Here is a 24,279-nt window from a genome sequence, read left to right as displayed (position 1 = left end):
AAATGTATGTAGGTATTGCTGGTCACAGACATTACTTATTCAATTTTTTAGGGGGGGATTGCAAATAAAATTGAACATTATATAACTATCAGAGAACGTCTATACTTAGAAACCTAGACTTCTGATTTTATTGTGGAAGAAAGCAGCTGAAAATGGAAATTTTATTTCCTCAACACACTACCCTGAGAAAATTCTACCGCCACTTGATATGGCTGGGATGATTAATCTCCAGCAACAAGAACCATCTTTGTCATTTGACCTCAATTGAAGTGTTATTGAACCCTTAACGTCAAATGACTAAGGTTTAACCACACTCCTTGATGCCACCTTTGATTGAATGCTGACTCAATTCAAGGGCATTCAGTCTCACCTCACTGCTGGCATTCAGCTCTTTGGTCCATATTTAGACGATGACTATGATGAGATTTAAAAGAGAGTGTCTGGTCATACTTAAACTGAACATCGGAGAGTAGATTAAAGGTAAGTACCAGTTGATAGCACGGTTGATGGCGCCTTTCATCATTTTGCAGAAGCTTGAGAGTAGAATCATGGGGAATGTTAGAAGTATCATCAAAGATGCCTGCCATCTTGGCCATTCCATTTTCTCTCTTCTATCACCTTGGAGAAGATACAGGAGGTTGCAAGCCTGAACATCCAGAACTGAGAATAGTTTCTTGCTATCTCATTCTCAAACCAATCGCACCTTTCACCCCCCATCTCAAAGGTGCTGCCACATATTCTCACTCTTAACTCTACCTGATTTAGTTATTCCATTATTGCACCTTTAATTTTGCATTATGTCAGATTGCACTAAAATGGTTGCACCATTCTGCTGTCTTGCATTTGGTGTTGTATTTTTAGATGTATCTATCAGTACCCCGTGCACTATTTGATCAATGAGGTTTATGCAAACAAGGAATTTCATTGCACACTGTTTATGACAATGAACGAAACCAAATAATTAGCTGGAATAGATTTATTCTTTGCTTTGGGAGCAGTGTATTGCTAAATAATTATTGGTAGATAAATATTTTAACTGTGGAAGAGCATTTTGGCTAAAAGTAAATCTTGTTCTTGAGCACAAGCTTTCAAATTCATATCCTGGATGATGTATGCAGCCTTTGCTATATTGCTCTTTATTTTTTCTTGCGATTGGGCGGAGTCTGTCTTAGCACAAAATAGTTCTGCCATGCTTATGGTGGTGCCTTTTGTGAAGACCAATTTCATTATCTACCAATTCTTTCATGGGCAGATGCACCCGCAGTGGACAGTTAAGATGAAATAGATCAACACATGTGTTTGTTTGCTCGTTGCCTACTGCAGTCCCAATCTGGCAGATATATCCATCAGCATTCAGCCAGCTTGTTCATTGGCCATTGATATGATCCAATGCAGAATCTGTTATGTTCCCCTGCTACTTTCAATGTTTTTCTAAGTGTTGTTGAACATGAAGAAGGATTCATCAGCATGAGGGAGGACACATTTGATGTGATGCTGCAAAGCTTCAAGGTATGGTGGAGTCAGATGTTGACGTTTTGCAGGTCACCTTCATACCCTTGTATCCCTGTCAATGGGACCAGATGTATCCAGGCATCGGTGGAGTCTGGCATGTTGTCTGTAAGATATGACATTCTCAGTATAATTATGTCAAGCTGCTGCTTGACTAATCTCAGGAATACCAGTTGCTAAATGTTGGTGAAAAGGATTTTGCAAGTTCAACTGGGCTGAATGCAATGCAGGATGTTTTCTTGGTTTTCTTCTTATTTTCATTTTAACATTACTATTCTTCTTCAATGGGTCAGTGTTGGAGAGAGTCAACATCTCCAAGTTCCTGGACAAGAATATCTTGGAAGATTTGTCCTGGACCCAGCACATTGTTGCAATCATAAAGAAAGTCCATTAATGCCTCTTCCACCTTAGCTGATTGAGGAGGTTCAGTACGTCGACGAATACTGTCTTGAAATTCTACAGGTGTTTGATAGAGAGCATATTGGCTGGTTGAATAATGGCCAGGTTGTAGGTATGTTACAAAACCTACCTGAATCGTGGCTGAGCATCTGCCCCACCCCGTGTGCGCGATTTTGGCGCTGTTTAGAGAGGGCGGGTTTAAAACTCGATTTTTAATAGGCTGTTGCAATCGAAAATGTTCAGCCTAGTAAATCATTAACGGAAAATCGCTGAAAGACCCCGTCGCAAAAGGTATTATTAGTTTTTATGGCCTTGTATAATAGTTATAGTAGTTTAAAAATCACTCTCTAAACCCGCGACCTCTCGCAGTCCCAGGGTTTTATAAAGCAAACAATTAAAGGTATGTACCTTATTTTTACATTAAAAGGGGCTTCTTAAGAACCCTGTATATAAAGTTTTCTATAGCGAATAGTTCATTTTGGCCCCATTATATCCCGCAGTATTTTTCTGGGCATTTGGGGGCACAAATCCACTGCAATGTGAACGTTCTAAACCAGCGCGTTCACAGGAACCCACTAGAAAGCCGATTTAAATTGACTTTAATTTACAGCAATTGAACACTAAATTCCTTCCATTTGGCCTATAAATTGATGTAAATGAGATTTAAAAATCATGTTTTATTGTGAATTATTTGTGAATATTATTTGGACACTTAGGCTATTTAAAAATGTTAATCATTTATTATGAAATGGATAGATGTTTAGATCTAGTAATTGAAGTTTGAAATTAGCTACAATTGGGTAACTAACTAATTATATGCTTTAATTTCAGGTCCTCCAAGTAAGGTTATTTTATATTTGTTTCAGAATGGGTCAATCTATGATAACTGAAAATTTCATTCAGTTCTCTTAATTTTTAAGAAGGTTATGGGCTTTTGACTGTCCTCGATCACAGCTTTTTTGTTATGTCCATAGAAAATCAATAGGGAACAAGATGCTAATTTCCGAGTATGAAAATGGCCATAACATTTTTTATTACTTGAGATATGAAAGCGAATTAGGCATCAAATTAAACTTATTGTTATGCTTTATCTGATGGGATAAATTGCAGACTTGATTTTTTAAATCTCAAAATTTTGTAACATTGCTACAGGTTGGGCAACTCAAAGCCCAGGACTGAAGCTGATGACAAATAGTGGTGAACACTGACCAGTCTATTCCAGTCTATTCTGGATTTGTTATGTTTTTGGACTACATTGGATTTTTAATGTTTATTGAACTTATTTTTTGTTTATTATATCTATTGAGTATTGTGTTTACAAACCTGTTGTGCTGCGACAAGTAAGAATGCGATTGTTCTGTTTCAGTACATATATGACAATAAAACACCCATGACTCTCTTTATACATCTGAGTGGTTTTCGAGGCCATTTCAGTGGGATATTAAAAGTTGACTGAACTGCTGTGAGTCTGGAGTCACACACTGACCAGAATAAGTAAAGGCAGCAGATTTATTTCCAGATGGGTTTTATCATAATCCAATAGTGTCATGGCCACCATTAGTAAGACTTGTTTTTTGTTTTGTTTTTAAATTCCAGGTTATTTTTAACTGAATTTAAATTCCACAGATGCCATGTGGGATTTGAGCTCACTTCACTGTATTGTCAGTGTAGCCCTCTGGCTATTAATCCAGTAATTTAACCACTGAACAAACACTGTTCCTTTTTAAAAACGTTTGTGGTCCATTATGACAAAGGAAGATCCATATGAGTATTTTTACAATACTGGAGAGATTTTGAGGAACAAAATTATTATTCAGGTTTTAACACCATTACACTGTTCTTAACAAAAATCTACCATTCATGTGAAACCTTACAAATAACAGGTATAATAAATTAGATAACTTCTAGACCGAAAGTCGAAAACTTTTTTCATATGACAAATTTTCATCGTTTTGGCACCATTTTGGACACCAAAAATGTGACATTAAAAACTCTGCCACATTTAGTCATTAATATTTAATTCATAAATAAACTTCATATGGTCCCTCATACATATACATCATTTTGATAATGATCTAGGGAAATATCTTCATCAATACCAGGAGAAAAATACAGTAACATGTCTGGTATTCCGCCTAGCAAAGATTACATAACGGTCGTTGTGCTTGGTGTCCATTGTCCATAAGCTAAACCATGGAGGCTCCAAACCTCTACTGCTTTTCACAAACCCTATGAGGTATCCTATGGTAGAAGCAATTTTTGGGCGAGTCAATTAATTTTTCTTATCTTCTACTGGATGCAGTATTCTACTACATGATCAGGTGAACGAAATGGAAACGGTGTTTGCAATTTTATTGTTCCATGTGGCATTCATAAACATAAAAAGGAATAAGAAATACGTGCACTGACTGTGCCAACCAGGTCACTGGTGGACACCACGCGATAATCGTTACACCAAATGTATTTGTGTATTCCGATGCCATTTTCGGAAACGTGCCATCAATATGCTATCCTTTCTTGACTTTTTGTTGATACAATGTTAGTCATGAACCCAATAAAGTGCTTGTCAACTTTTTTGAAGGAATTTGAAATTTGACCCCCTTTGTCACATTTTCTGTGCAGTGTTGTAAAAAGGCACATGTATATTCCACCTCATCATAGCAGTCAAAAACATCTTAAAAGGTTACATATAAACTGATTTCAGATTCTCTGATGTTTGTTTCCCATAAAACAGAGAACATTATGCAAACTATAAGAACACCCAATCAAAAATGAAATGTTTCATTGGCTCCTTCATATCTGACACATATCATGGTGTTGGTTATTTTTAGCAGATAGCTGGCCAGAATGAGTATTTATTCAAATTCTTCATATATAAAGATATATCGTTGCTTCTATAAGCTGTATGAATGTGCTTGGTTATCTTGTTTTGTTTTGTAGCACAAATTAATGTAAGGTTTCAACATAACAAACGTCGATAGAATTGTCTCAGAAAAAGCTCAGCCAGGAAGGCCTAGATGTAGGTATTTGTTTATGCATGTTTAGTGTTTCCTCCAAGTAAGGGCAAAGTGTTGTACTACCAAAAGAACCATTTAAAGCCAAAACTTCATTTGCATCAGACATGTTAATGAGAAATTTCTCCTGAAGGAGTAATTATGCCCTTTAACGATGGCAGCAGACATATTAATATTGTGATTCATTTACTAAATCACTGATTTTTTTTTTTCATTTGGTAATAGTCTGCAAGCCAATTTAGTTTGGTGTTATTTCTTGATTCATTTAATGAACTCATCTTATTAATTGGTAATTTCACTGTTAAATGGAAAGATGTGAAAGAACGATGATATACAGCAGGCATTTTCTATTCTAAACCATTCCCTCCTGGGTGATTTTTTTGTTTGTCATTTCTCACTATATGGAGTGCAAAATGGACTTTAATAAGATTCTTCAGAAGAAAAAAAGGCATAATACCAGCTGCTTAATATATTAAAAAATCCCCTTCTCAATACATTGCTGTCTGACAATTGATCAGAACACTTTCACATTTGATTTTACAATGATGTAATTAATTGCATTGTCTTCAGTTGTTCCTCAGTTTCCTCAATTGATCTTTAACTTATTCAATATCAGTTATAATGTAAAAGTCAAACAATGCCACTTTAAAAAAGCAAAATGTCGTATGATGTAAGGCTGAATTCAAAAGATCTTTCTGACTTTAAATTATCATCAACTTGGAATTTAAAAATGGCCATTGAACCATAGTCTTTATTCAGTGTATAAACATAATGTTGCTGATAAAATTGCTGAAAAATAAACTGTTCAATTAATTATGTCTTTAATCGAGTCACCTTGATAAAAATGGTTAAAAGATAGGGGGCAGCTATTTTAGACACTTGCGAAGTGATGCATAGAGATGAGAAAGTTAACTTTCTGCAATGAACACCAAATGCAATACAATCAAGGGGCTTTCAGAACATACCATTTGGTTGTCGACAACCCAGGCAGAATATAAGGTGTTGTTCATCTAGTTTGCATTGGGCCTCATCTTGGCAGTGTAGAAGGCCGCTATGGAAAGGTGGGTGTAGGAATGGAAAAGCAAGTTGAGATGACATATAACTGTGAGCACACGATGGCCACTGCAACTGGATCCTTGCCTGCGTTTGCTCCTGCCAGTGTTGAGGAGGCCACATTAGGAGTACCAAAGCAGTGGACAAAGTGGATGAGGTGCACATGAATCTTTCCCTCCCCAGAAAGGGCTGTTTAGGCCCCAGGCTGATGGTGTGGGAGTAAGTGTAGGAACAGCATTGCCACTGCTATTGTTGCAAGGGAAGGTGCCAGGGGTCATGGAGCGGTGATAAGGAAAGGATGAGTGGACCCGGGAGTCATAGAGGAAGTGTTCCGTGTGGAAAGCAAAGATGTTTATAGGTGGTGGAAATGACAACGGATGATGTGCTGAATGTACAGGCTGGTAGGGTAAAAGATCAGGACTCGGAGAACTTCATCTCTGTTTTGCAGAAAGGTGGGGATGTGTGGGTAAGAAAGGGGGGTAGGGAGTCAGGAAATTGAGTTAACCAAGTGGATCGATATATATTCCTTTGGAATGCAAACCATGTTTTTCTTCAAATTTAGAGTAGTTCTCCTTAACATAGAAACATAGAAATTAGGTGCAGGAGTAGGCCATTCGGCCCTTCGAGCCTGCACCGCCATTCAATATGATCATGGCTGATCATCCAACTCAGTATCCCGTACCTGCCTTCTCTCCATACCCCCTGATCCCCTTAGCCACAAGGGCCACATCTAACTCCCTCTTAAATATAGTCAATGAACTGGCCTCAACTACTCTCTGTGGCAACTAACCTCATCTGATGCACCAGGGTTGGGGCATATATGCATGATTTTTGTTGTGCTTTGGTTCTGTGGGAGATTAAGCAGAAGGGTCATAAGAAGTTCAGTACTTCCATTGGGAGAGTTGTTGAGATGCCGGTAGCTTCACCATTAATGTTCAAGCTTCCTTTTTGAAAACAAAACACTTTTCTGGTTTTTCGCTACAGATGAAGGTTCTTTAAAGTCACCATCTCCTGCCCATTGTGTTGTATTTGCCATGCAGCAATGTAGAAAGTACCAAAGCACCTGAGTTTCCATGCTATGAAAGCAGAGCTTTATTGGGATAGATGTGTTTTCCAATTCCTTGCTAATCAGCAGTTACTAATCCAACAATCTTAACAAATGGGAGTTTTCCATATTTTAAGGTAGTGTCAAATGAATTAAGTTTTTCAGCATATTTGTGGAGAATGCTATGTCAGGCAATGAGTTGGAGATGGGCAGTGTGCGCGATTGGGCTCACTGCAACAGAGCAATGCAACAAACATATTTCATTTATTTTAAAAACAGTTAATCAGAAGGACCTCTTTGCTCCTGTATTCGATTCCTTTTGTTTATAAAGGCCAACATGCCATTCGCTTTCTTCACTGCCTGCTGTACCTGCATGCTTACTTTCATAGACTGATGTACAAGGACCCCCAGATCCCGTTGTACTTCCCCTTTTCCCAACTTGATGCCATTTAGATAGTAATCTGCCTTCCTGAAGAAAAGACCATAAAGAAGAAATACCAACAAGGTAATTTTACCAGATAACCTCCGAGTTGAAGATAATTACAAGCGATGTATGTTCAATGAATCATTCCTTTTAATCACGTATAACAATCTGATCATCAAGCTTGAAAGACAAGATATTGCATAAGGCCAATATATATGACAGGGAGTAATGGACTTGGACCACATTTGACCTTCCAAAGTCCAACACCTTGCACATGCTCAGATTAAATTCCACCGACCATTTCTCTGCCCATTTTTGTAGCTGATCTGTAGCTATATCCCACTGTATATTATGACAGCCTTCCTCACAATCTAAAGGGCCTGTCCCACTGTACGAGGTAATTCAAGAGATCTCCCGAGTTTAAAAAAAATCAAACTTATGGTAAGTACGTAGCGGCTATGTCGGAGCTCGTGGATGTCTCGTAGCGGCTTGTAATGCTAACGGCAGGTACTCGGGAAACGCGGTAACTCGTGACGTTTTTTCAGCACTGAAAAATGTCCACGAGAGCCCAGAGTACCTACGAACGGCTATTACCGTAATTCTCCGAGTTCGAATCAGGGGAAACTCGGGAGAACTCTTGAATTACCTCGTACAGTAGGACAGGCTCTTAAGACCCCAGTAATCTTGGAATCTTGGTGTCATCTACAAACTTACCAACCAACCTGTCTATGTTTACATCCAAGTCATGTATATTGACCTTCTACCACAACCCTCTGTCATCTAGAATAGAATTAGAATTTCTTTATTTGTCATTCAAAACAGGTTTGAATGAAATGTTGTTACCATGCAGTCATAACAGTAAAAAAGCAACAAAACACACAATTAACACAACTTAACACAAACATCCATCACAGTGACTCTCCTCCAGGCACCTCCTCAATGTGATGGAAGGTACATCCTTGCTCCTGCGGTCAAGCAGTCAAACTGTTGCGTCGAGGCGATCGAGGCTCACGATGTTGGAGCCGCCACCAGGCCTTGGAAGATCCAGCAGCTGATTTTAAGCCGTGCCGGGTAATGAAAGACCCTGCGAATGGGCCGATTCAAGCCTTACGATTGGGGCGGATGAAGCTGCTGAAAATCGGTCGCCAACCAAGGACCTGTGAGCTCCCGCTGTTACAGTCCACAGGGCCCGTAGCCGAAGCCTCCGAAGTCGGGTCGCAGCCGCAGCGCTGCCATAGCCTCCGAAGTCAGCCAGCTCCGCGATGGTAAGTCCACAGGCTCTGCGACCGGAGCCCTCAAGGTCGATTCCAGTTGGAGGCTGCCAGCTCCTCGACGTTAGGTCACAGCGCGAACGGAGATGCTACACGGAAAAAGGTTGCATCTCCGTTGAGGGAAGAGATTTTTTTTTAAGTTTCCTCCACCCCCCACCCCCCACATAATACACAGCTAAAAATAGACTGAAACATCTAACATTGACGATAAGACAAAGAAACAAAGAAAAAAGACCGCCAAACTGCAGGCGAGCCGCAGTCACAAGGCGCCGCCACCGGAAGTATCAGTAAGCTAGCTCAGAATCCATACAACCAAGCCACTGTTATGTACATCGTAATTTTCTGGATCAACCTTCCAGATTCTTCCTGATTTTTATCTTCTCAATGATAAATTGTTGGCCACAACATTTTTTTTGAAAAGATTAATATTTTGTACGTAAATTTATTAAATGGAGTGAAATGCTTTCCATCTTGATAAGTTGTATAATACAACACCTTACGTTGTAGAACACAAAACAGTACAGCACATGAACGGGCCCTTCTGCCCACAATGTTTATGCCGTACATGATGTCTGGTTTAACTGATCTCATCTGTCTGTACCTCATCTATATCCCTCTATTCCTTGCACTTCTATATGCCTATCTAAACGTCACTTAAGTCTTTTAAACGCCCCCTTTCGTATCTGCCTCTGCTGCCACCCTGCCAATGTGTTCCAGACCCCCACCACTCTTCATTAAACTTTCCCCATTTCACCTTATGGCTATGCCCTCTAGTGTTGCGCGTTTACATCCTGGGAAAAGGATTCTGACTGCCAATCCTACCCTAATAAGCGCAATAACCTGGCCCTCAACACCAGCAAAACCAAGGAACTGATTATGGACTTTGGAAGGAGTAGGAGGGGGACCCACAGCCCCATTTATATCAACAGGTCGATGGTTGAAAGGGTCAAGAACTTCAAATTCCTGGGCGTGCACATCTCTGAAGATCTTTCCTGGTCCGAGAACACTAACGCAATTATCAAAAAAACTCATCAGCGCCTCTACTTCCTGAGAATATTACAGAGAGTCGGTTTGCCAAGGAAGACTCTCTCTAACTTCTACAGGTGCACAGTAGAGAGCATGCTGACCGGTTACATCGTGGCTTGGTTCGGCAATTTGAGCGCCCTGGAGAGGAAAAGACTACAAAAAGTAGTAAGCACTGCCCAGTCCATCATCGGCTCTGACCTTCCTTCCACCGAGGGGATTTATCGCAGTCGCTGCCTCAAAAAGGCTGGCAGTATCATCAAAGACCCACACCATCCTGGTCACACACTCATCTCCCTGCTACCTTCAGATAGAAGGTACAGGAGCCTGAAGACTGCAACAACCAGGTTCAGGAATAGCTACTTCCCCACAGCCATCAGGCTATTAAACCTGGCTTGGACAAAACTGATTATTAATAACCACTTTCTGTTATTGCACTTTATCAGTTTATTCATGTGTGTATCATTTTATCATGGTATATGGACACATTTATCTGTTTTGTAGTAAATGCCTACTATTTTCTGTGTGCTTAAGCAAAGCAAGAATTTCATTGTCCTATACAGGGACACATGACAATAAACTCCGGTAGGCGGCGCGACTCTGGTCAGCAGCGGCCTCTGCAGCCTGTCCGCGTTTTTATTATTTTTTGTCTATGTTTATATGTAGTTTTTGTTATTTTATGTTGGGGTGTGTGTGGGGGTGGGGTGGGAGGGAGGGGGAAACTTTTAAATTTCTCCCTGCACTGGAGACCCGACCTTTTTTCGTCGGGTCTCAGTTGTCGTTGAGGCCGCAACGAGGAGCGGCCTCCAACAGAAGAAGCCGGGGACTCAGGTGCCGACTCACCGTCAACGTCGCGGGGCTGGCCGAGTCCGGAGCGGGTGGAGCGGTGGAGGAGCGCTGCTGCTGCTGCTGCTGCTGCTGCTGCTACCGGAGAGTCGGAGGCTCCAACGGCAGGTCTGTGGACGGCGGCACCGGGAGCCCGCGGCTCCCTGGAGGGAGACCGCTTTTCAGGGCTCCTGCAACGGCGACTTCTCCCGCCCGAGTTGCGGGGTTGAAGAGCTCCTGGAGCGGGGCCTAACACCACCGCCCCGCGCGGCTTGGAATGGCCGCGGGACACTGCGAGCGCACGCCGGGGACTCCAACATCAAGACCCGGTGTGCGACCTCGCACCACCCGGCGTGGCTTTAATGGCCGCGGGACAATTGCCATCGCCAGCCGGGGGCTTTAACTTTGACTCTGACATCGGGGGGGGGGGGGGGAAGAGTGCGGTGGAGAGATAAGTTTTTTTTTTTGGCCTTCCATCACAGCTATGTGATGGATGTTTATGTAAAATGTAAATTATGTTGTGTCTTGGGTCTATTTGTGTGTAATGTATGGCTGCAGAAACGGCATTTCATTTGGACCTCCAGGGGTCCAAATGACAATTAAAAAGACTATTGACTATTGACTATTGACTCACTTGAACTTGAACTTAATATTTGCAGACATCAGCTGTAATCATAGTCCAAGTTTTGAAATGTTCCTCACTCCTATGGATAGGGACGTCCAGGACAAGGGGTCACAGCTTAAGGATAAGGGGGAAATCCTTTAAAACCGAGATGAGAATAACTTTTTTCACGCAGAGAGTGGTGAATATCTGGAACTCTCTGCCACAGAGGGTAGTTGAGGCCAGTTCATTGGCTATATTTAAGAGGGAGTTAGATGTGGCCCTTGTGGCTAAGGGGATCAGGGGGTTTGGAGAGAAGGCAGGTACGGGATACTGAGTTGGATGATCAGCCATGATCATATTGAATGGCGGTGCAGGCTCGAAGGGCCAAATGGCCTACTCCTGCACCTAATTTCTATGTTTCTATGTTTCTATGATAAGTAAGAAAGAGGTTCTGGAGCTGATATCTTTTAATTCCTGCCACAACGTGGTGAGTTGTAAATGAGAACAGATTGAGTTCAAACTTCAGCTCTTCTGTATGGTGGCCATTGGGCTGAGTTATTGGAAGGCTGCTGATGTGTTGAAAATGTGATGTCTTCAGAATACAAGCAATAAAATGGGAAGAAAGTGGTTTGCTGTGGAAAAAAAAGTAAAATAAATAAGCAGAGGGCATACAATACTGTACCAAACATGCCTCCCATTATAATAGTAGTAAGAGGCCAAGTAAATAAAATTTAGATTTAGACTTTAGGTATACAGCATGGAAACAGGCCCTTCGGCCCATCGAGTCTACACCGACTGCCAATCACCCCATATGCTAGCACTCCTACACACTCGGCACAATTTACTTTTTTGCTAAGCCAATTAACTTACAAACTGTCTGTCTTTGGAGTGCAGGAGGAAGCCAGAGCACCTGGTGAAAACCCACACGGGGTCAGGGAGAATGTAGAAACTCTGCACAGACAAAACCCATAGTCAGGATCAAACCCAGGCCTCTGGGTCTGTAAGGCAGCAACGCTGCGTCACTGTGCCGCCAAGAATTCTCAAGTCGCAGGTGATTCACTGCTCTCTGCATCACCAGGAGCTTGTGGCAACAGTGTGGGTACTGTAGACTCTTCCACTGAAATGGTGGGAGGTTCCTAATGGGGGAAAATAAAAAGGAACTGCAGATGCTTGTTTATACCAAAGATAGACACAAAATACTGGTATAACCTCGTGCATCTCTGGAGAATTTCTCAATTTCCTGATTGGCCCACTGAGTTACACCTGTCTATCGCTCATGAGGTAGGTAATTTATAAGTTGATGCATTCCTTCTTCTCAAATACCCAAAAAACTTTGCAAAAGAGGATTACTGAGTGTACACGAACTTTATAGGCCGTGAATCAGTCTGTTAACAGAGGCAAATCTGCATGCAGGGCTTCATTAGGCTTGATTTTCAGGCTCAAGGCAGAGTCCAAAGAGCGATTCTAGGTCATAAATGGGAGAAAATAAGTTGGATAACAGAAGGGTCCCAACCCGAAATGTTACTTATCCATTTTCTGTAGAGATGCTGCCTGACCCAGTGAGTTACTCCAGCATTTTGTGCATTGGTATAAACCAGCATCCTTTTTATTACATCCATACGTTGTCTACATTGGATTTCTTTGGTTTGATTGTGTGTATTCCCAATAATTTCTTTCCTCCACCTAAAACTGTTGGTTGTTGACAAATTGATTCCTTCTGAACTTTGCACCCCTTTCCCACTGATACACCCCTTTAACCTTCAAAGGATAGGATTTGATGTTTGCCTTGAAATTGGCATTCTGATTTGAGGTTGGTTGATTACAAGTAAAGTGACTTTAAAATGAAATTGACCTTGATATTTAATCAAGCTTAAAGTCCGAGGTGTAAGACCCTTTGTTTACTATTGGATGTAGAGAGCTACAGCAAGGACATGGATTTCTACAACTGGGATGATCATACTTGATAGTCAGCACAACTCGGTAATTACATACTGCACACACTTTATAGGATGTATTTGATCGGAATGTTTATTGTGGCTCTTGGGCTAGAGACGGGTTGAGATGTATTTACACTGCAAGGATGTTGCGGGCAGCAGTTTGTGCATTCTTGTCACACACAAAGTTGTGCGTCTTGAGATTCTGTGATGTAGTGCTTTTGAAAAGAGGAGGGGGTAGTCGCTTTGCTTAGTTCTATGCCAGGAACTGTACTGCAGTATTTCTGATTGCAGAGAAATGAATGAGTTCACTTAAGCTGAGAAGATGTAGAATCTGTGTGAGATGGGAGTTATGTGAGATGAAAACTGATGTGTTCATTTCTGTGGAGTTGAGCATTGGTCCGTGTACCCTTTTCTGCAGCAAAGTTGTTCCTTATAAGAATTAAAAGGGACATCTGCTGCTGCATGTGTCCAATGAATTGACAAATCGGGTTGCAATTTCTGATGGATCGAATGCGTCTGAAAAGACGTTTGCTGTACTTCTGTTCAAAATCGTGTACATCTGAGATTTCAGGTAAAGTGGAGCTAGGTATTGTGTTGGTTTTGCAGCGTGACAGTTTGCATTTGTAATGTATAATGATGCACGGTTAATACCTAAAATAAACAAAACTTAACCTAAAAATGTTGATGGGACAGCAACCATGCAAACTAAAATATAACTGACGCAGTTTGCAGAAATTGTATAACCTGAGAAGCAGCACTGCTTGAATGGCAATGCTGGAAATGGTTTGTTTTATCCAGTTCAGAGCACTGATTAACTCATGAAGCACCAATTTGTTATCTGTATGAGCTGTTCTAATAATTTTTTGGAGTTTGAATTCCAATTGCTTATGCTTAGATTTTTAATATTTGCTTTTATCATTTGTTCGATTAGTAGGAGACTATTTGGATATTATCTTTGTAGGTCAAATTCACCATTTGATTCCTCTGATAGATTTCATATTGATAATGACAGCATCTTTTGGACAATAACACATACAGATTCAAAGTCACTTGCTGCCCACTGTTTTGCTATTGAGATTATTTTCCATCAAGGTTATCCCAGTCATGTCACTGGCTGCAATGATCTTTTGACAAATCCACAAACACATGATTGATCCTCTGATCCGCATGTGCAAAATATCATCATTTCCAAAGATGCATTCCTGCAGCAAAAACACCATGGTTGATAGATTAAAATAGATTGTTAAAGCAGAGATTTATTGACATGAAAAAACCATGAAATCCTTAAATTAATCTTTGGAAAATTCTTTTGGGATTATTATTTATTAAAAGTGAAAAATCCAAGCCTCAGAATCAGGTTCAGAATGGCGCATTAAAACCAGTGAGGTAACACGGTTCTGCTTTCATGATTTCCAAGTGCAGTCATGTTCGAAATTTACTTCTATGTAAATGACAGCAGTATATTTTAAGAGGCATGCAAACAGTTTGGTAACATTTTTGAACTGGTATGAAAGGAGTTGGAAAGACCAAGACCTATCTGATTAATCTCATCAATCTGGAATACCACGATGTAAAATCATTTGTTTTATGTATTTTCTAGCTATTTGCAATTTTTTGAAGATAGTGTCCCATCAATTATTTACGTTTACGGCTGTTTACGTTTTCCAACAATAATATTTTGTTCAATTAATTTGAAATAATTTAAATTCCATTAAAAATAAAGCTTGAGGGTGATATTGCTGTAAAACACCACACTCATAACATGCATGCTTATCTGGACAATGATACCATATATTTTAAAACCTTACTTTTCATTGGTGGATTCCAGAATTCAGATTCCTGTTGGAAAGTCTCCAAGGCAATGAAAGTAACTAACTTAATATTTGGAAAGAACACAATAAGTTCATAAGTGATTGGAGGATAAATGGGCCATTTGGTCCATCAAGTCTACTTCGCCGTTCAATCATGGCTGATCTATCTCTCCCTCCTAACCCCATTCTCATGCCTTCTCCCCAAAACCCCTGACACCCGTACTAAGAAATGCATCCGTTTTTGAAAGACGTGGGTTTAATATTTGGTGTTTTCTGTCAGATTTATTTAAATAATGGAGAAAGAATGCACTTAAGGGAGAAAGGGTACCTCATTTCATTGTGAGCGTTGATGATGTGTGCTGGAATTTCACTTGAGCATGTTATTTTTGTTCTTAAAACAAGTTTATTTTATCACCTGAATATATGGCCACCCATACAAATCATAATTAAACACAAAGGGAACACGATGTGTCATGCAAACGATGGCACACAACTTGTATTTGTATGCAAGAATTAAGAATCTGTTTTAAATGCTTTCCCTAATGTTTGTTGGAAAAACATTTGGAGTTTGTGCTGCTTCGAGAATTTAAGTGAATTGAGATGGATGCTTCGATATTTCATGCATTGTTCTGTGGTCAAGAGGCACTTAACCTTGCTGCTGTAAATTTTGTTCTCAAAAGCTTTTATTGTGTTTGAAAAGTATACTGCAAATTGTATCCAGCCAATGATCAAAGAGTTGCGGATCTGTCACCATAAAACTAGTTTAAGGAGATGAATGAAGTGCATGATAGGATGGAAGAGCATATTAGTGGGTAGCTTTTGAATGTTGATTTAATTGCATTTTCTTAACATAGCTCATTCACAAGATTTTAAGTGGTAAATGTGGATCTCACAAAAATCTTAATATTGTAACAGTCAATGATCAAGAAGTGATCTCTCCGCTCGCAGTTCAGCGTTCAGCTCGGTTTTGAACGATCTTGATGTTCTTGTCACAACACAGCGGGTGTACCATAAACAGAAGGACATAACTGGTTCAAGAGACTTGTTCACACAATCTTCTAAAAGACAATTACGGATTAGTATTAAGTGCGGGCTTTGCCAGCAATTTTCACAATCCATCAATAACAAATAAAAACTACATAGTCTGGCAATTTATTCTAAACTCCTCTTGAGCTGCTGTGTTTTATAAGTCCTTTCCACAAGTTTGAAACAATGATCTATGATCCTGACAAACTGAACATCCAAGCATTTATTATTAAAGGGATACAAACAATTGAGCGGAGCGTGGATGGAGAAGAGACATAACAAGGGCATCTATATAAGTATATCAGGAAAATAGAGGTGCTTTTTAATAAGGGGAATACAATAATTACAAGGCACTTTGGTCTTTATGTTGATTGGTTGTAACTAGTAGATAACTTGGTGTTTTTGGACTTTCAGAATGTCTTCGATTAGATTGAGCAAAATTACAGCACGTGGTATTGGAGGTTTAGTGGTACGGAATGATGATTGGTTAACGGAATGGAAACTGAGTAGGAATAAATCATTCATCTTCAGTCTCTGAAGCTCTCACTAATGTCATGCCAAAATGATCAATGTTGGGTTCCCAACTGTTCATAATCTGTATAAATGATTTGGTATTGTAGACATGGAGTTTATGTAGGGTTAACAAATGCTTCAAGAGCAATGGCAATGTGGGCTGTGAATAAATGCAGAGAGGCTTCAGACCAGTGAAGGACATTACAGATGGCATATAAAGTGAAAAAAGTAAAGCCATTTACTTGGGTAGAGCAAACGGAGAGATATTTCGTAAATGGTGAGAGATTGAAAGATGTTGGCATTTCAAGTGATCACCCTGTCCTTGTGACAATTAATATGTAGGTTCAGAATGCACAAGAAGGAAGACAGTATATTTGCCTCTATTGCAAAAGCATCTGAGTACAGGACTAGATATTAGTTAGTTGTTCTAGTTATATACAACTCAAATGAGAGTGCATCTGGAATGTTGTTAGATCTTCATCTGAACTTCAAACCTGATCAAGGATGTAATTTGATGGAGGGAGTTAAACAACATTCATCTCATTAATTTCTGAATTGAACATGAATTTGTTATAAAAAGAGTGAGATGGAGTGAATACACTTCCAGATTTTAGAAGGAATTTGTTATAGAGTGTGTTTTTTTGTAGGGGGCTCAATAGCATAGATGTGGAAATTATGTTTTGCCTGGCTGTAATATCTAGAAATAGGGCTCACAGTTTCTAAGTAAGGTGGTCAACCTTTCAGGATAGAGATGGGAGGGAAGTTTGTCATCCAGGGTACTGACTCTTTTGGAATTCTCTTCCCAAGCCGGTTGTGGAGGCTTACTTGCTCAAGAGATTTAGGAGGAATATTATTTTAATATTAATGGGATGAATAGTTATAGGAGACTGTAGATGCTGAAATCCTGACCAAAAAGAAAACTGCTGGAGAAACTGCTGGCTGGAGAGTCTCTTGGCAGTTACCAATGCATTGCTGAAGGTTTATATTCTGAACCCTAAACATTTTCAATTTTTATTCCATCTGGTGGGAGAGGAGAAGTTGTTCCTCCAAGATAAATGCTGGAAATTTGAAGTGTGTTTAGGCTATTTTGAGTTAACAATATTTCATTCATTCTGTGTCTCTTTATTTGCAGACGTGAAAGGTCCTCCAACACACAGACTGTCGTGTGGCCAGTCCCCGTATGCAGAAACAGCCTGGGATCAGAAATATTGTATGCTGACTGACAGCCAGATGATCCTTCTGAATAGGGAAGAAGAGGTAATGATCATAAACCCTGAATTGCCAATAGACAAAATGAAAAGCAGCTTGTGTATTGTACATGAAATGGGAGCCTTTATGCAATGACCTCCATAATTTTTGGGACAAAGACCCATCATTTATTTATTTGCATCTGTCCACCACAGTTTGAGATTTGTAATAGAAAATAAAATCACATGTGGTTAAAGCGCACATTGTCAGATTTTAATGAAGGCCATTTTAATACATTTTGTTTTCAGTATGTAGAAATTACAGCAGTGTTTATACATATTCAGGGCACCATAATGTTTGGGACACAGCAATGTCATGTAAATGAAAGTAGTCATGTTTAGTATTTTTATGCATATCCTTTGCATGCAATGACTGCTTGACGTCCTCGATTCATGGACATCACCAGTTGCTGGGTGTCTTCTCAGATGATGCTCTGCCAGGCCTGTATTGCAGCCATCTGTAGCCGTTTGTTTTGTGGGCTAGTCCCCTTCTTTTGCTCAATTGGGTTCAGATTGGGTGATTGACTTGGCCACTCAAGAAGTTTCATTTCTGTTCATGAAGTCTTCTGCGGTTAGTGATCATATAACCATATAACAATTACAGCACGGAAACTGGCCATCTCGGCCCTACAAGTCCATGCCAAACAAATTTTTTTCCCCTTAGTCCCACCTGCCTGCACTCATACCATAACCCTCCATTCCCTTCTCATTTTGTAGCTTTGTAAAACTCCTTTGTTGCTTTAGCAGAACGTTTGGGATCATTGTCTTGCTGTAGAATGAACCACCGGCCAATGAGTTTTGAGGCATTTGTTTGAGCTTCAGCAGATAGAATATGTCTATACACTTCAGAATTCATTAAGCTACTACCATAAGCAGTTGTATCTTCAATGAAGATAAGTGAGCTAGTACCTTCAGCAGCCAAACATGCCCAGGCCATAACACCCCCACCACCGTGTTTCACAGATGAGGTGGTATGCTTTGGGTTTTGGACAGTTCCTTCTCTCCTCCATACTTTGCTATTGCCATCACTCTGATATGTTAATCTTCGTCTCATCTGTCCACAAGACCTTTTTCCAGAACTGTGGTTGCTTTGTTAAATACTTCTTGGCAAACTGTAACCCTGACATCCTATTTTTGCAGCAAACCGGTTTTATTCTTGTTTCTCAATCTCATAATGGCTTGTTTGACTTTCATTGGCACAACTTTAGTCCTCATGTTGATAAACAGCTACAGGTGCACAACCTTTTATCCGAAAGCCTTGGGACCAGACACTTGTCGGATTTCGGACATTTTCGGATTTCAGAATGGAAGATTTTTAACGTAGATTAGGTAGGTAGCGCGGGCGGCTTGAAAAGTCTGGAGCAGCTGCCTCCTCCGGAGACCGGGAGAATCATTGCATAAATGTTAGTCAGTTAGTTTGGAGGGATTTTATGTGGTGGTGGTGTCGGGGTGAAGGGGGAAACTTTAATTCTTAGTCCCCTACCTACCTGGTCGGCGACTCCCAACCTCGTGGAGCTGGGGGCTCCGTCCGGCCGAGGGCGGCGCCGGTTGTGGCTCCGACCCCGGCAACTACCCCTGGCTGCGAGGCGCTCCAAATCCAGCGCGGCCGCGGCCGGCGTCCGCAGCGCCGTAACCGTCCCGGCTCCGCCAGATCATTTCGATGGCGCTGCGTCCCAGAAGCTCGTCGCAGCCAAAGAAAGAGCTCCGCTATAGGATCTTTGGTCGCAGCGCTGGGATACCAGCGGGGTGCGGGCAATGCCTTACCGGGTCGCCGTGCGGCAAGAGCGCTGTGGCCGCCTTCTTCCAACATTCGCGGAGCGTCGCTGGATTTGGAGCCGCGGAGCTGGGGGCTCCGTCCGGGCGCGCGGGCGGCGCGCCGGTTGGAGCTCCGACCCCGGCAACTCTACCCCTGGCTGCGCGGCTCCAAATCCAGCGACCCTCCGCGATGTTGTGTGTCGGCGGCCACAGCGCTCCGGAGCTTGCCGCACGGCGACCCGGTAAGGCATTGCCCGCACCCCGCTGGTATCCCAGCTACAACTGGCGCCGCCCGCTGCCCCACCGGCCACAGCGCTGCGGAGGTTACTGCACGGCGACCCGGTAAGGCATTGACCGCTCCCCGCCTCTCCGACCAGGTAGGGGACTAAGAATTAAAGTTTACTCCTTCACCCCCCTTCACATAAAAGCCCTCCAAACTAACTGACTAACATTTAAGCAATGATTTACAGATGTTTAAGCGTCTCCCGGTCTCCGGGGAGGAGGCAGCCGCTATAGTAGTACAGACCTGGGTTGACCGTGGGTCGTTTTGGGTCCGGTTTGGTGCCAAACGCAAGCTTTGGTGTGCAGACGACATCCTGGAAAAAATGGCCGGTTTTCGGAGCTTTTCGGTTTCTAGAACACCGGATAAAAGGTTGTGCACCTGTATAAAAGTTTCCAAAGGTGATGGAAAGACTGGAGGAAAGACGGGGTGCTTAGAGCTCTCGTATACCTGCATTAAGGAGGCAATTAAATGCACCTAAGCAATTACAAACGCCTGAGAAGCCGTATGTCCCAAACATTATGAGGCCCTGAAGTGTGGGGGACTATGTACACAGCTGTAATTTCTACATGGTGAAAACAAAATGTGTAAAAATACCCTTTAATAAAATCTGATAATGTGCACTTTAACCACATGTGATTTTTTTTCTATTACAAAACTCAAATCGTGGAGTACAGAGGCAAATAGATAAATTATAGGTCTTTGTCCCGAGCATTATGGAGAGTACAGTAGATTTAACATATCCCATTAAAAGGCCAAATATCAGAACATGGCCAAATTATTTCCCATTTAAGATTGTTTTTAAACATATTTTTATTATTTAAGTTCTTTTCACATATTATTTGTCTGCAACTCTCCTTTCATAAACAAAACCATTTGTCTAAAACGATTAGATGTTTTTCAAAATCTTTCTGCAACTTATCACAAAAATTAAGTTTTTAGATGAGGCAAGGGTGATCAGAATATGGGTGAGGTGCATATTGAGATGTATTTCAAGTCTAGATCTAGTTTGACCTCGCTCTGGATATGAATATTCTTTATTAGTAGTCTTATTTGGGTAAGCTAATTTCAGGAAATGCTGAGTGTTGAATTACTCAATCTGATCTGTATACCAATGAGCTTTATTATCACAGCAACTCAGTGTCCTTCAAACGATTCTGAATCTTTGTGCCTATTATTCCTGATTTTGTACATTAATTAACTATTGTAAGCAAATACTTTCTGCATAGCAATGGTTGAAGAATATCACCCATCCTGGAGCAATTGGACATTCTTGTCTTCTGCCGATAGTCCATAAATTCAGAAATGAGTAATGAAATAATATGCACCTTTCTTTATTTTGATTTTCTGACCACTCATATGTCGTCCAAATTTGGAGTAGAAATCATTCTATTCTGGATCTGTATGTATTTCATTTATTTTGCATGTTACCTCTAGTGTGCCAAATGTTATGCCTTTTGGGGAATTATCATGCATTTTTCCCAAATAAAACTTATTTGACACTCAAATCATTAGAAACAAGCTATTGTCCTGAGTCATCTGCTGAGCAGCAAGCGGATCAAGCTTGCCAGCCTGAATGAAGTCTGCTTAAATCTTCTCCCCAGGGCAAGTCCCACAGAGTGAACATCCCTGTGGGGATCAGGCTCATAGATGATCAAGGAGGTTCAGCTCAAAGCAAGTCTTTCCAACCCTTAATTGGAAACCCCACTGATAGAATTGCTGTATAAGCTGATTAAATTGTGCCCTGACACTAAGAACCATTCAAGTTCAATGAAGAATTATATATAAAAATCTATAATTTTTTCATAAAATAATAATGTAAACATTTATAGATATGCTTATTTAGATAAGTGTATTTAAATTAACTTAATTGGCATAAAAAAAGGAAATTACTGGATAATTTCTACCTCATTAATCTTTGTCTATAACTGAATGAACTTGCTCGACAGTCAGCAGGCACGTTAACCAGCATAATGGAAGGAGTAATCTGGGGAAGTTTGCACACTGCAGCAAAGTCCATGGTAAGTCCACAATTGGAACATAGTCAGAAAATCACCAACAACCAGCTATCACAAATATGAGGATTGCAGTCCCAAACTTCTGCAAATTAAGGAGGTTAATGATCCATGTAATATTTCAGATGAAAGGGCCTGTCCCACTTGGGCGTCATTTGCGTGTCATTTACGTGACATCATTTAAGTGACACAATTTACGTGACGCACACGTGATGAGCGCACGGCGTGCATTACGCGCGCATGGCACATGGTGTGGCATAGGCAGTGACGCGCGATTGCGTGCGGCGCCCCAGGAATTTGGGATTCACAAAATCTTCGCACGCCACCTGCTTGATGCGCAAATGACACCCAGGTGGGACAGGCCCTTAAGATATCGCTATTGTTTCGATCTCAATGATATAGATTACTGCTATAGTAGTGTACATGCTAAACTGAGCATGCCTGTCTGAAACTCTGAGGCTGTAAAGGGCAAACAGATTGGACAGTAATTGGCTGGATTTGATATATCATGCATTCTATTAAACAGGATTTACTGGGGCAATTTTCCATATTGTCAGTTATATACAAGAAATGTCACTATGTTGGAACAGCTTGGCTGGAGGTGCAACTAGTTCTCAAGCAGAAATCTTTAGCACTACTCCTGGGATATTGCCTGATCCTTAACCTTAGCTGGATCCACTGCTGTCCACCATTTCATGATATCACGTGGAATGAATTGAATTGACTGAAGATTGGCTTCTGTAATTGTATGGATAATCATGGGATGTAGTCTCCCCAGGAATTGAACGTGATCACTATTACAAATGCTGCCATGGACATTGGCACATTCATATTGGTGGAGTTGTATTCAAGCAGGTTTATGCCATGTTGAAAAGTGAAAACTACAGATACTAGAAATCCAAAATGAAAATAGAAAATACTAGAAATAATTTGTAGCTCCCTGAAGGGAGAAACAGAATTACATAGCCTTTCATCAGAACAATTCATCAACCTGAAAGAACAGGCAGGAACAACTCTCAACACTGGTGCCTGGTCCCCTCCTATACTCCCTTCACTCTCACAATCATACAGCTAAATCTGAATCTTCTTCCATCTACAAGTTTGCTGACAACACCATTGTGTTGGGCCGAATCATGAACAATGACAACTTCAAGTTCCTTGGCATTAATATTACCAATGATCTGTCATAAACCAACCACATTAAAGCGACAGCCAAGAAGGCATACCAACGCCTCTATTCTTGAGTGAGTAACTTCGGCATGTCTTGAATGACTCTTACAAACTGCTATAAATGCACCATGGAAAGCATACTCTCAGGTTACATCGCAGCTTTGTTTGGGAACAGTTCTGCCCAAGACCGCAAGAAATTGTAGTGAGTTGTGGATAGATGGAAATAGAGGCGCTGGTATGCCACCTTGGCTGTCGCATCAATGTGCTTGATCTACGACGGATCATTGGTAATATTAATGCCAAGGAACTTGAAGTTCTCAACCACTTCCATATCCACACTATCAATCCTGATTGAGGCATGTACCCCATCATGCAGACCAAGCTTCCCACCATTGACTCCATCTACACTTCATGCTGCCTCGAAAAAGCAGCCAACATAATCAAAGGATTGTTCCCACCCTGTTCATTCCTCCTCCTCCTTGTTTCCATCTGGCAGAAGGTGCAGAAGCTTGAAAGCGAGCACCATGAGACTCAGGAACAGCTTCTTCTCCTTCATTATCAGGCTTCTGAATGGTCCTTTAAAAAGCTAGGATACTGTTTGATTCACCTCTTACCCATTCAGAACATTGGACTTTGTCTAAGGAACCGATCCATGACAATCTTGAAATTGCAAAAATTGAAAGAGTGTTGGTGCATAATGTAAGTTTTAACCACAAACCATTGTGGTGATTATCATTATCAATGATTGCTGTTTCTAAAATAAATTCTAGATTACTAACTGAATATAAATTACGTGGATTTCATGATGGTATTTGACATGTCTCCGGATTATTTTTCCAATCTTCTAGATTACTGCTTTGGTGACTATGCATCACTGCATGTCTGTTATGCTAATTGAAGTGGAATGGACAGAAATGTCTCCTCTTCAAGGGGAGGTTTGTGTCCATTAATCTTCAATTACTGTAGTGAGCTGCATTATTAAGTTTGTTGATGATTATGTTGATCAAAATAGTTGTAAACTTCAGAATGATATAGACAGGACATAATTATGGCAGATGGAGTTCAGGAAGCAGTCTTAAATGTTGCACTTTGGAAGGACTTGCATGGTAAGGCTATACAAGAGTCAAATCAAAATTCTCATATGTACTGTATATAATGATATGTACTATATAGCATATCTATCTATCTATATACTATTAAAACTCTGTGTGTGTTTATTTGTGGGTGTCAGGTTTGGCCTTTGATTCCTTGGTCCGCCAAAACCACACGCAAAAACTCCAAGATTGTTTCCATTTCGCTAGCAAATTCACTTTTGTCACCTCCTGCTGGCCAGCGACCATAACGGCTGCTGACGTCTG

General features: G+C 40.9%; 1 protein-coding gene across 1 annotated transcript in view; it reads left to right on the top strand.

Annotated features, from left to right (window-relative positions):
- Positions 1-24,279, top strand: part of rasal2 (RAS protein activator like 2) — a 318,544-nt gene that overhangs the window by 106,721 nt on the left and 187,544 nt on the right. Inside the window, exon 2 of the mRNA XM_055641981.1 lies at positions 17,587-17,711. Coding sequence (XP_055497956.1) covers positions 17,587-17,711 — 125 coding nt within the window. The remainder of the gene's footprint in view (positions 1-17,586; positions 17,712-24,279) is intronic.

This window comes from Leucoraja erinacea, chromosome 10 (assembly GCF_028641065.1).
Source record: "Leucoraja erinacea ecotype New England chromosome 10, Leri_hhj_1, whole genome shotgun sequence".
Taxonomy (NCBI): domain Eukaryota; kingdom Metazoa; phylum Chordata; class Chondrichthyes; order Rajiformes; family Rajidae; genus Leucoraja; species Leucoraja erinaceus.
This window is presented reverse-complemented; position numbering and strand designations above follow the sequence as displayed.